At 43.3% G+C, this 13065-nt stretch overlaps 1 protein-coding gene across 2 annotated transcripts; it reads right to left on the reverse strand.

The window, feature by feature from the left end:
* Positions 1 to 605: 605 nt before the first annotated feature.
* eva1ba (eva-1 homolog Ba (C. elegans)) lies at positions 606 to 13065 on the reverse strand. Of its 2 annotated transcripts, none has more exons than XM_053882130.1 (4): positions 12807 to 13065; positions 4454 to 4585; positions 1864 to 1952; positions 606 to 1788 (listed from the first exon to the last, which is right to left on the reverse strand). In XM_053882130.1, the coding sequence occupies exons 3-4, from the start codon at positions 1928 to 1930 to the stop codon at positions 1358 to 1360; spliced, it is 498 nt and encodes a 165-aa protein (XP_053738105.1). In that variant the 5' UTR covers positions 1931 to 1952; positions 4454 to 4585; positions 12807 to 13065; the 3' UTR covers positions 606 to 1357. The 2 variants fall into 2 exon arrangements, with proteins under 2 accessions (XP_053738105.1, XP_053738106.1); XM_053882131.1 differs by lacking the exon at positions 12807 to 13065 and adding an exon at positions 5152 to 5255.

Below are 13065 nucleotides of genomic sequence, written 5' to 3' on the forward strand. Positions count from 1 at the left end.
TTAAACATCACCTACCGAATTGTTTGGTTTGAAGTGTTCCTTAAATATAATATTTATTTATTTTTCCATGAAGCATTTAACTTGCACAGTAAACAAAGAAACAAACTTGAGATTTGTTTTTCTTAACAAACTAAATACATGAATATGTGACTTGAAGTTCCCCTCTATACAATGACTTTCAATAATATAATGTCAAATATTCTTTAGTATATTAGTTTAAACCTGGCTCATCATTTCATGAATGGTGAAAACAAATATCCTGTCAGAAGGTTGACCAGATAATGAAACTAAAAAAAGTCACACAGTCCTCCTTCTCCCCAGCGTTTCCACAACAACTGCCCTGTGCTTTGAACATAAAAAGAAGCCTCTATCTCATCATCTTGGTGAGAAACATGAACCATTTTCCATTAAACCTGATCTTCTTAATGACCACAGAATATCGCGTCTTCATCTCATTTTGTTTATCTTTTTAATAAACTCTTTCCCTGAGGTTATTTTGACAAAAAAAAAGTTCTGGTTCCAGAATGAAGGAGACAATTACTTCAGACTGAGACTTTAATCATGTCATTTCCCCTCTGTGGGATGGCCCCAAAGAAATAGAGACAATTATGCACCACCTGAATTTTGTCTTCCTCATATTGACCCTTAGTTAAAAAAAACAGATGTTTCAAATGAGAGTACAATGTTATTTCTATAAATATTATGATGAAATATTTGTTCCACTCTCGAATATTGCTGACAAAATTATTCAAATAATACTGTACAGGACCAAGTCTGAAAAGCAAGGTACTATCAAGGTGTAAGAAAAGTAGGGAACAATAATCCTGTGTATCTGCTGAAGCACTGACAGCGTTTTATAAAGTAAGGAAAGAGAGCTTTTGATAAATGATCAACATTTCCAAAAAGAAAACAATAACGATTGCACACGTGTCTCATCTTACATAGCACAGCTAAGTAGTAATGACACTTCATGATACAGTATCCTCACTTTCGGAGTTCAGTAGGTGGTGCTCTCAATTTTCATTGAAACGGCTGGTCAAAGCTATAGATTTTAAAGCAAGCAGCGCCATCTAGTGGCCTCAGAAAAGGCAGACACTGTTTCATGAAGCCTCATGAAACCATCACTAACACTGGTTAGCCGACTGCTGTATCGGAAAGAAATCTGACTGGCAACAGAAAGCTGTGATATAGATCCATCTCTTGTTTATTTTTTGAGGATAAAAATGCAACATACAAAGTGCAATATCACATTTAAAGCTCCGTTAGAGCCAAGTGTCTTTGCCTGTGTCGTAGCGACAGGCGTTCAAGTCTTTCTTTCTGCTTCGTAGTCAGTCCCAGCGGCTCCTCTGCTGGTGTGTTAGTAGTAGTGCACTCTTCCCAGGGTCCCTGTCCCTGTTCCCAGGATATCCGGCTGTCCGTTCCTCCAGATCTCACGTATAATCCGCTCTCTCTCCTCCAGCCGCTGCGCTCGTTGTAGCTCCTCCGCCGAAGTAAAGACATTCACACTCAGAGTCCCGTCTGAATGGTTGGAGTGGTTTCCAACTGGGATTTCAGTGACGGGCAGCGGGACTGACGTCTCCACATCGATCCCATCCTCGTCCTCATCATCGTCGCTGTCATCCTCCTCCTCTTCCTCGCTGACGTCCTTCAGCTGTTTTTTCTCCGGCGTGGATGTGACTACTTTGGTCCGTGGCTTGCAGGAGATGCGGATGACCAGCAGGCAGAGCGTCAGTACCAGACCGAAACACACCCCGAGCACAAAGTAGAGTCCGAAACTCTCTGGGTTTGCTGCATGACAATGAAGTGAAAGCACTTAACATCACATATCGTTTCCTCCCCCACTCTCAAAGCTCCGTTTCTTACCTTTAATGTGGGCATATGCCGCAATGGTGTTGCTCAAAAGGTCCATTTCCTTCTTCTTTACATCCATCCTGACCTGATCTTTTCTTCTCCTGCAACAAACGGGGAGCCACATATCAAACATGACTCACAAGTACAACAGTCAATAAATCTTCCCCAGCGCTATTAGAAGAAGTTATAGGTGTCAAGTCCAACGACCGCAGCAGTTCTTCATCTGCTGGTTGGTGGGCGGGATGACGCCTCCGGGTGTCAAACAAAAGCGCCTCTGTGTTTAAGCGCCGGCTTCGTGTGGGATCATCATAATGTATTTGGCACATGGCGAACGGCCACTGCCTTCGCTCTCTGAACCCTGGCAGACCGTAGCAGAAGTTAAAGGTCAAATTTCCAAGGAGCCACAAAGGACACGTTCCTGCCGAGTGGGACTCCTACATCAATTTGTGAGGCTCGTGGGGAATAAATACAGGGTGGGTGGTTGATGTATCATGTTTGTATATTCCGACCTTGACATTTGAGCTCCGAGTCTTGTTTAGACAAGTCATGTTTTGGCTTTCGTATTCTGCCGTGGATATAAATGGGTTTATTTCACGCTGCATTCCAACCTAATCTTTATTTGGATACCAATAATTAAATCAGGTTTCTAAATCCAGATTTGAAACTAACCACATAGTTCAAAGTTTTTTTTCGCTTTTTTTTTTTATTTTTATTTTTTACTTACATTTTCCATCCATCCATTCTTCGTCACGGATGTTTTGGTTGTGACATGACATTGTACGATATAACGTGGGGCACCTGGCATTAGTCGTGGGAAAACCTCGGGTTTTGCCACCGGTAAAGACATGGGAGCTGCGGGACACGTTACCATCTCGCAGGCACTTTACAGAAAATGTTATACCTGCTGTGTGCAGGGACAGCAAAGCCAGCATCAGTGTGGAAGACCATTCTTAATGTCGTAACTTAAATGCAGTGAGTCATTTCTTTGTGTGAGATGAAGAAGAGAACAGACAATGAATCACAAAGAAAGAGCATTGAAATTTATCTGACTACTTGCGTCTCCCCTTTTAGATATCCTGTTACATAAGAATTCAGTATGTAAACTTTCATAATGGGTCGTAATATTGTATCGGATTGAAGTGAGGATGTAGAGCCCTAATGAAACGTGACCACATTTAGTCACGAACATAGCCATTAACTTTCATCTTTATATACTGTATTGTTTCACTTTAAAAATGTAAAAACTTTCCCCCCCAAATAATAGCTGTCAAAACCTGTTCCATAAAGTTTTCTACCTCAATACAAAAATGTTTCAGCCAATATTCTGTTTTTAAATTCCTATATTATTTTTTACAGCCAATATTTTCTTTTTTCAATGCCAATGTAAGCTGTTGTTCTAACCCCATAGTTTACCATGTACTGGGAGGATCAAAAGTAAACGTGCAGTCGTGCAGTATGGGGGTGAGGGATGCGACACGTTTGGGGTGACAGAGTCGGATCTTCAGTGCGATTCTAGCTACACAGGCAACATCTGTATGATCAAATGATGGTGAAAAATCATATATCGCAGCATGGTAGCCAATCAGAGCCCAGATTTTATCGTGACGCAAAGAGGGAAAATGACTCAGCTGACATTCGCTGACTCATCTAGCTTTTGACTACAAGTAACATCAGTCAGGCATCGCAGCACGTAGCAGCCCGGCATCACGTACGACAGTTATGGCTGTAAACAGCTTGGTATATAATAGTGTTCAATAAAAAAATGTGTATGATGAGCCAGGTACAGTAGTACCTATAACCCTCGTGTCTGGGTTACGTCCAACACGTCCAACCGGTTGGTTGGAACCGATCCCGGTCGTAAGTGGAATGTTACTTGTAGATTAACTTGCCACTATTTTAAGACCTAGAGCCCAGTTGATCTACTTTTTTTAATGCGGCTTAAAAAATGGAGGGAAGTTATTTTTGTAGCGGAAAAAAGAGTCAAAACATGCAGTGACTTTCTTATACTGGTGTCACACTTAGAATCGTTCCTTTTCCATCAGGCAGAGTCTTGGGGATATACAAGGTTATTGCCATCATATAGTAACATTCCACTCCCATGACATGAAATATTTCATTGTATACCTTCATCATTCTGCTTTTCTTTTCATGTGTGTTTGCTTCACTGTTTTGTCAACAGTGTTTTCCTCCTCAATGACATCATACTGTAACCCCTTAACGCCCAACACAAACAAGTGGAGAGGGAAAGAAAGGTCCTCATGATTACGAGTCAACATGTGCTTTCTGTTGTGGCTCAGCGTGGAAACTAAAACTCTCTACTAGAGAAACAGCGACAAACTCAGACGCCGTCCAGCTCCGACCTGCGAGCGCTAAGCCGAAACACATGTCAGAGCGAAGGGGTCGTATGGACCTTTGCAAATTGCACAAACCACATGTTTATGTTTGCATTTGCTTCTACATTGGAGCGACTGATAACTTCAGTGTTGGATTTTGAACCTTGGGAAAAACAAAAAAAAGTCACGAAGCCTGAAGCACGAGTTGGGCAGAGCGCTAATGAAAACAATGTCTCGTAAAGCAAAAGTCCTTAACTAGAAACTCTTACCTCAGATAAGAAAGAGACTTCAGTCCGAGCTCATAGTGAGACAAAGAGAACGTTGGTGAATGAGTGGTGTCTCTCCTGATGTTTGATCAGAGCGCTGATCTTTGCTCCTCCTGCTCACTTCTCTCGGCCACCCTGAGGTAAAGAAAACATTTTTATTTGTTTATTTGTTTAAAGTTGATTCTCTTTGGTCACACATAATCCATGTATGGAAAATATGTAAGATTCTTTTGAGGATGTTGCACCAGGTTGAGCAGCAAAACAGCTCCACTCCCAGTTGCTTTAGCCGAGCCGGGACAGATTTGAACTTGCTGACTCCAGGCAGAGCCAGTGTACACGACACAGCCGCCGACTGAGGCAGAGCTTACGGCCACTCCATGACAGTGGTCTCTATGGCAACATACTTTCCAGGCCACCCCCGCAGTCCCCACGGGAGCCAGACGATGGGCCTTTTGTTTCTGCTCCGCACGGCAGGGATGGACCAACACGCTGTCTTCCTGTCGAGCCGACTTCCCTCGGTTTCAATTATGAGGTTCATCTCCTCGCCCCCCCACCAAGCGTAATCCTCTGCACTTGAGGAAGCTGCTCATCATTAGCCGAGCTCAACCACTTAAGTACAATGTTTTGGTTCTAACCTCAGAGCGATATAGTAAGTGAGGCACGCGAGGGCTGCAGCCAAGGTCAAAGTTAATGGCACCTACAGTAGAAGGACTGGGCCCAGGAGTTGGGATCCGTTCATGGCTGTAAAAGACAACTGGCGGACTGCATGGAGCCTTTCTGAACAGTAACTGTGCTTAGCCTGTTGTTGTGTTTTGTTTTACCTCCAGAAGGAAATTATTAACAGCCCCCTGCGGAGTCACATGACCTGTACCTCCGGCCAGACGTGTTTTCAACTAGCATGGCTTGGTTTTTGTCATGTTGTCACAATAAATAAGCATGAACCTCACAGGCTAGATCTTCATTTCTTTTAGAAGCCCAGTAGCTTCAGTTTAAATTGAAAGCGCTTTTATGATCACCTCACATCTGAGGATCACACGGATCAATGAGGTGCTCGCGAGTGTAAAAGAAATACTGACGGAGACTGTCAAATTTTCATCGAAAATGTTAGTCATCGCTATTTGTAAAGGCACCAAAGTGAATATTCAATGTCGTACGACACGAACTGACTGACACGTGTCACACTGTAAACTGTGATATCTGTGGAATGGAGAGAATGACAACTGTTCTAGAGAACTTTCTCACCATTGTGTGACACACGTCTGTCTCTCCGCAAGTGCAATAAACACATACAACCAGTTGCAACACGTGTTTTTGTGCCCTCATTTATCGCAAATGTTTCTTCATCATATCGTTGGTTTCCTGACATGAAACACTCTCATCCTTTTCCTGTTGACTCAAATCACAGCTCAAGTTGAAGAGAAGTTTACAATGACCTTGTGGCTTAAATCTTGGCATGTTTTGGTAGCTGATATCAAAACTTTTTTCACACAGCTCTTCACCGCCTTCCAGTCATTGGTTTGTTCTACTGCTGTCATCCGGATCTGAGGCTGACAAATAAACCAAGCAGGAAGCTGGTGAGGATGAAGACGTTATTTCTGTTTCTGTTTGGATTAAAGCCTCAGGAAAGTGCCTCACTATCATGTTTTGTTTTCATTAGCTGTTATTCATTTAGAGATAAAAAACACAATGGGCCTTCCTTCCCACAACATTCGGTGGGACACTTCGAGAGCGATGTCCCGGTCAAAGTTTTCCACGAGAGACACAATATTGGAATAGAAATATTCATATCTGAGTACATTTGGTTACATAGTGGGCGCTATTTTCCCATTGAACACTTCAACAGTAGTTTCATAAACCATCCAACCACTATGTTCTCATCCAGTGTAAGTCAGAATAGGGAGTGAAGCCTGGTTTGATTTATATACAAAGGTTTAAAAGCTCACATTTCACAACAGAGCAAAGGTCGCGGTTTTTGACTCATTACACTGACACACACCAGAACCACAGGGGCAAATAGAATTCACTTTCATTTCAATTCAGTTACCATAACTGGTCGTATTATTTGCACAATACAGCATAACTCAAAGCTTGAACAGACAACTGACGTCTGGTTTTAATTCACAACAAGTCAGCTGGAATTAAAAGTGCCCTTTGAGTCACCATTCACATTTTGTGTTCCAAAAATATTTGCATTGGCAACTAGGGTTTCTTGAGTTCCTCTAGTCCTCAACCACTTAGAGTTGCCAACAATAAATGTGAGACACCTGGTTGGCAGGGCTGCCTGCTGGCCAACTCAACTGCCTTAACCTGACAAAACGTGTCCCATCTCAGCTCAATAGAAGCTTTGTTGCTGGACATGGGACGACCCCTGTTGCTAAATAAGGGGATCTGTTGGCACTAAACTACCACCTTGTTGAATGACACGGCTTACAACCGTTGACATATTAGACCCATTCTCATGGCCATGCCGTAAAATATTGGGAAAAGTGGACTTTTGAGTCCTATGCTGTCGCTGAAGTCAACCTTCTGCATTGCTGGTTGGCTCCTCGGTCTTTCAAAGGACCTAACACCTTCCTCATGTAATGTTCCAGATTCCCAGCTGAGGGGGTTTGGAGCGCTGAAGGCGGCCTTCGGCATCAGAATCGGACGTGAAAGTCCACTTTACCAACGTCAATACATTACGGCATGGGAGTGCGTGACTGCAGTGAGTTGTATGGTCTATTGGGGTCCCTGTTGTCTGAGTAAAGCAAGTGGAAGAAAGGAATGGAATATTTTCTCAGCTCCGGTCCCATGAGAGTAGGACAATGACAGACTCAGAACAATCCAGATTCTTGGAGAAAAGAAGTCCTTCTGTCATAAGTAAGCTCTATATCATCTCCCAATTCAATAGGAACATCAGAACTGCATTTACTTGAGCGTTAGCTAACTCTATGAACTATGAGTATGAAGCCGGTCATTGAACCCTTGACACAACACTCCTTCACATTCATATAATAAGAATGACTGTTGCCTATCTTCAGTTTCTATTACGGTAGGTTGTTGCCATAGTTTAACAGGAATGTCTGTGTAAATGTTTGACTTTGCTGCGCCGGAATCCCCTGGCTACAAAAGATTTGTGCTTTACGGCCAGCTATAGAGTAGCGCAACACCAGAAGCAAAGAACTACAAGCAGAGGAAACAGTACTCTAAACAACAAACACAGTTCAGGTAAATATTAGAGTCTTCTTCTGTGTTTGTGTTGGACAAATAGTTCATTGATTTTGAGACATAAGAATTGCTGTATATGTTTCTCAACTGAACTTCTGACCTCTGCATCACAGGACTAGAGGAATGTTCTGCGCCTTGTGATGGACCAATAGCTTTTGTCCGATGTAACTGGATTTGATTCTACGCACCTGCAACCCTTGCTGTGTCAGAAGTTACGGATGGATGGAATTAAAAAAGTGAACCAGAAATTGGTGGCCAAAGTCCAATATCTTTTATTGGCCTTTTGATGTTTGTGAAGATATTGTTTTGTAATTAGTTCTGTTCGAATTGAAGGCGCTTGGAGGCTTCACGCCGTGTTCTGTCCGTCAGCGTCTCAGGGAATCTGACAGAGAGACGGGTTGTTGCATTTGGAAGCCGGGGGAGGCATGTGGTTGCCATCAAGGTCCAGACACGGAGCAGAAGGTGAAGTTGAACCCAAACACAGCGGGGTCAGAGGAACATTTGAAAATTATCTTATGGTTTGATTTATCCTCCCCTGGCCTGGATCAACAAGAGCTGTGCGTAAAGGTCAGCTCCTTGAGGTTGCCATTTCTTCTCCTGGGAAATTTGCAAAACTGAAACATGATGAATGCGCAATTACTCCTGAAAAAAACACACAAGGGAAATCCTGAGGAGGGGAGTCTTGACGGACTCATGCTCTGGAATATGGACTGTTATTTAAACGTATTTACACACCAAATAACCAACTGTGTATGTGTCTATGAATTCCATGTGCAGATGCAAAACTCAAGCACATAGTCTCACTGGATTTAAGCCAATCTATTCAATCGATTTTATTTTCGACCAAGCTGGTTAGTGAAGTCTCGTGATGGGTAAATGAGGTTTTGTGAAACAGTGTCGAAACTGTTTCAGAGGCCACCAGATGGCACTGTCTTCTGTAAAATGTTTGGATTTGAACAACCAGTTCAATGAAATCTCACATCATTGGTCTCTAGTGGCCTCTGAAAAATAGGACATTGTTTCATCAACCCTGCGATACTGTTTCGTGATACCTCATCGACCTATCACTAGTAGATAAGGTATCATGAAACTGTTGGTTTAGAAATGATGTGAGGTTTCATGTTGTTCAAATCCAAACATTTTACAGCAGGCAGCACCACCTGGTGGCCTGTGAGAACCAAGACACTGTTTCATGAAACCTCATCTACCCATCACTACCTACAGCGGAGTCCAGATGAACAGCTTTCTTCCCATGATACTCAATAAAAGTAGCCGGTACAATTTGACTCAAAGGATTTTGGTACGTCCCCCGTACCCCTTTATAGGAGACCTGTCATGATTCCTGCTTTTACTTTGTCACTTCCTGTGTTCCGGTTCCTTGTTTTCCTGTTTGCTCTCACTCCCTCCAGCTTCATGGCAGCACAGCTGGTGCTCATTCCAGTGATTGCCTCCGCAGATACTTATACCCTGGAGAACCAGCATGTGCTGCCAGATGATCGTCTTTTGTTCTCATGGTACGTTCTCGCTCGATTGCGCCGGTCGCTTGTGACCCTGTTTATCTCACTGTTTTGCTCTGTGTTCATCTCCTCGTTCTGTCACCTTTGTCTCTCTTCTCACTCCTATCGCTTGCTCCCTGTCATTAGCTCCGTGTTAGCTTCCTCGAGTGTTTGTGTTACTCGCTACTTTAGTTCAGCCTGTGTGCTAGTTATTTCCTCGGTTACAGTGTTTGTTTTCACCTCTACCGAGCGTCTTTAGTTTTGTATTAGCCTCGTGAGAGTTATATCCGAATGTTTCTTAGTAGTCCCCGTTTTCAGGCTTGTATTTCTTACACCTGCTTTCTGTTTCAGGTTTATCCCCTCCGTTCGTGTTTGTTCTCCGCGCTCCGCTTCTGGTGTCGTCGCCTTCAGTTTAGATTTCTGTCTGTATTATTTTGTGTTTATTGTAATAAATCTTGTGATTAACTGTTAACCTCGCTTGTCCGAGTCCTCTGAGTTCAAAGTCATCTGCTCTTGGGTCACCTTAGCTTAGCAGTTATGACACCACCAAGTTGGGTCATTGGCTTTCTCCTCAAGACATTAAAGTCTTTTGGTTATATCGAGGCGTCCCAACTGTTTTGCATTACCGTGAAAGGCTCTATTGTGTTTTTCATTCATGTCTGCTTTGAGCACGTTCTTCTCTTCATTCAATCAATAACAGGTTTGCAATAAAAGGCCAGTCCGTGTCCTGGAGTCAACTTTACGCCAGGCGGGCGCTCTCAGCTCTTCTGACACTTGAGCATTAAAAGCAAATCGATATATTAAACAGGATCTGGTATTTCAACATGACACTGGCTTCATTCAGAGTCAGCGAAGACTTTGAATCAATCATTGAGTATTGCTTGTGTCATGACACGTTACCACCGTGCGCTGCTTGTCCTGGGAAGAGCTATGGTGTGTAATGGGAGTGTAATGGAGATGCGGGACTGAGCCCGGGGTTAGGGCAAGTGGTTAATGGCTCCCAGATGTGCTTCTGATGTGATTCACAGTTAGAACGCGTTTGCCATGTAAATCAAGATGGGATGTCTCTTCAGCATCACACTGGCGCTATTAATGTAAAACAAGCTGCTCTTCAAAGAAAAACAATGCCGTCTCTGTTTGTGTTCATGAACAGCCTCCCAACACTTGTTTTTTTGAGTTTCGCTGTCGTTACGACCTTAGCGAATTCCTCGCTCCAAAAATAAAACCGTGATCTCACCCGCTTTTTTTTTCATCGATTTTTGGACACGATCCAGCTGCTCGCCAGCACCACACACTGAATCAATTACACGGACGCCATGCATTATTCGGTGACACACAACACGTGTTTCTGGCTTTGTACGACCGGCCTGTGCTGCTGCTGGATGAATTTGTGCAGACATTCAAAAAGCATTGCAGAAACACATCTGCTACTGTCCATTGTTCACATCGAAAAAAATGTTTTATGGAGATGAGAATTCTATAAAAGGAAATGAGTCACTTTAATCCCCGGCGCACTGTATGCTGGCAACAGAACCAAAACGTACATTAGACTGATTTTTTTTTCCCCTTGAACATTGTATTTTTTACAAAAGACGCACAAACTGGCTGTCAGTTTTAGTGTTTGAGTGCTTATTACTGTAAGCTGAAACCAGTATTCTCACTGTCAAATATTGAGCCTCCGCAGACGTCCGGTGAGGCCTCTCAGTGGTCGGCTAAAACCTGTCCAAACACTATCATTTAAGCTGCAGTGTCTCAACAACACAGGAATATCATTTAAGGAGATTATAGCTTGAGTGGCAAAACCTCTCGCGTGTGCCCATTTTTAATAAACGCACCTCAACCGCTTGTCAGTATCGCTAACAAGTTCAGGGAAAACAAATGATCAGGAGGTGGTTTGGGTGCCAGACGACAATGTTATGCATGACATTTCACTGCACTGGTGTATAGTGAAGAGGGGAGGGATGAGTTTATCTCCAGTATCTCCATTGTCTTTGAGGATAGTACTTTAAGAATGGAAATCAACAAAACCAGTAAAGCACTCAGAGAGCGCATACTGTACCGCTACCAAGACTCAACACAGCACACAATGAAATGAGTAAAACAACTTCTGCAGCGGTCACAGATTAAGTTTTTGTTCTCTCACAGGGGAAGAAAAATCTCTTACAAGGAACTGAGGCTGGGATGCAGAGGTGAACAATAGACATTTTAGGACCGTTGTCACATGGGGGTTGTTGAATGTAAAGATTTCATTGGATGCTTAGTGAAGCTTTTGGCTAGTTCAGAGCAGAGTTTGGTGCTTGAGCTCTGCAGCGGTAAAAGCCATACATGTGACTGATGAATCCTTCAAAAACTTCCTGGATCCAGATGGCAGTGGCTGGAACACCACCAAAATACATTCATCTCTTCCTCTTCCGATTATCACGTATCCTGAAAGTGCTAAACCAAACCTTGCTCACAGACAGACAACAGCGATCGCATGACCTCCTTGGCGACAAGAAAGAACACACTTTTTAACTCAACAGTCAGTTCTCTTTCTTGAACCTCAGCGGCAGAAGAGCTTTCAAACTCAAGGTCAGCAGGTCAACTAGATACAAGGCCACCGGCTCATGACATGGCAATGTCTCTTTTAATTGGCCAGATGAAAGCATCCGCACCACAACAAAAAAGTCCCACAGTGCACTGCAACAGTAAGAATCTTCCTAAAAGCCAAATTGAACAATTGAATTTGACACACTATCATCCCTTGTACTGTATATGCTAAAGAATAATACGACGAGGCCAAGATGTGGTCCAACACATGGGCCAAAAAATGGTCCACCTTCATATCTGCGGTTAGTCGCCCACTGAAGATAAAGTCGACGCAACATCACTACGTTCAAGAAAGATGATGCCCGCATTACAATTCAGGGAATATTTTTGTGAGACCACACATTCATTTTGCTTTTACCTTTTTGAGTTTTAACCCCACAAGTGACCCGTGACCTGGTGTAAATAGTGACTTAACAAGCGTCCTGAGGATAGATAAGCCACCAGCACTGATAAGCTGGGTGGTGGGGTCAAACAGCAGTCAGCTTTTCTTGGTTAGCCTCCAAGGGTTTTGTTAACCATGCGTTGTCCTGGTACAGAATATCTGAATCTGGCCGACACAGAGGGTGTAAATTCAAGGAAACCCTTGGGAGCTGAACCGGATCCTGCGGCCATCACCTCCCTTCCGATAAGAGAAGCAGGCCACGGATGGGAGACGAAGCAGATGTTCAACTGCTGTTATTAGAGCAGAAGATGAATTTGAATGTCTAATGTTTGAGACACTTTTCAGTCATCTTGGATCATCTGGTCTCCCTGATCGTGTCAGTGCCAGGATGTTATTGTAGGGAGGGAACTCATCTGGAGCAAGGTCATTGCAGTGTCGGACAGCTGCAAGGGAAAGTCCTGTCTCTCACCTGACGTTGCTCCGGAGCATTAGGTTTACTATGGTGACAGACCCACAGTCACTGACTCTCATGTTTGTTAAAGAGTCAAACTGATGGCAGCAGAGAACAAACAAAAAAAGTCCCTGGTGTTTAAAGTTCATGAAATGACTTCAGATAAAGTGGTGCACTTTAAAAGTACACCTCAATGTCCATACATTTGAAAGGATGAAATGTTGAACTCACCAGAGTGGAGTGGCAAATGCTCCTCTAAAATCTGTAATTCCTAACAAGGCAGTCTTCGTTCCCTCCAAAATGTATGTGGAAAAAAATCTGCATTTTAAGCATGCAGCCCTGACTGGGTGAGTTGATTCTCTGTTGCTGCTGTGGTCAAGTCATGAAGAGAGAGTGTGTGTGACTGCCGGAGTATGTGTGTGTGTGTGTACACAGAGTCTGGGGAAGAGGTGGTAACTTCCTCCCAAAGTTGGAGCCGGAGTGAGTAACA

Source organism: Synchiropus splendidus, chromosome 12 (assembly GCF_027744825.2).
Source record: "Synchiropus splendidus isolate RoL2022-P1 chromosome 12, RoL_Sspl_1.0, whole genome shotgun sequence".
NCBI classification, from domain to species: Eukaryota; Metazoa; Chordata; class Actinopteri; order Syngnathiformes; family Callionymidae; genus Synchiropus; species Synchiropus splendidus.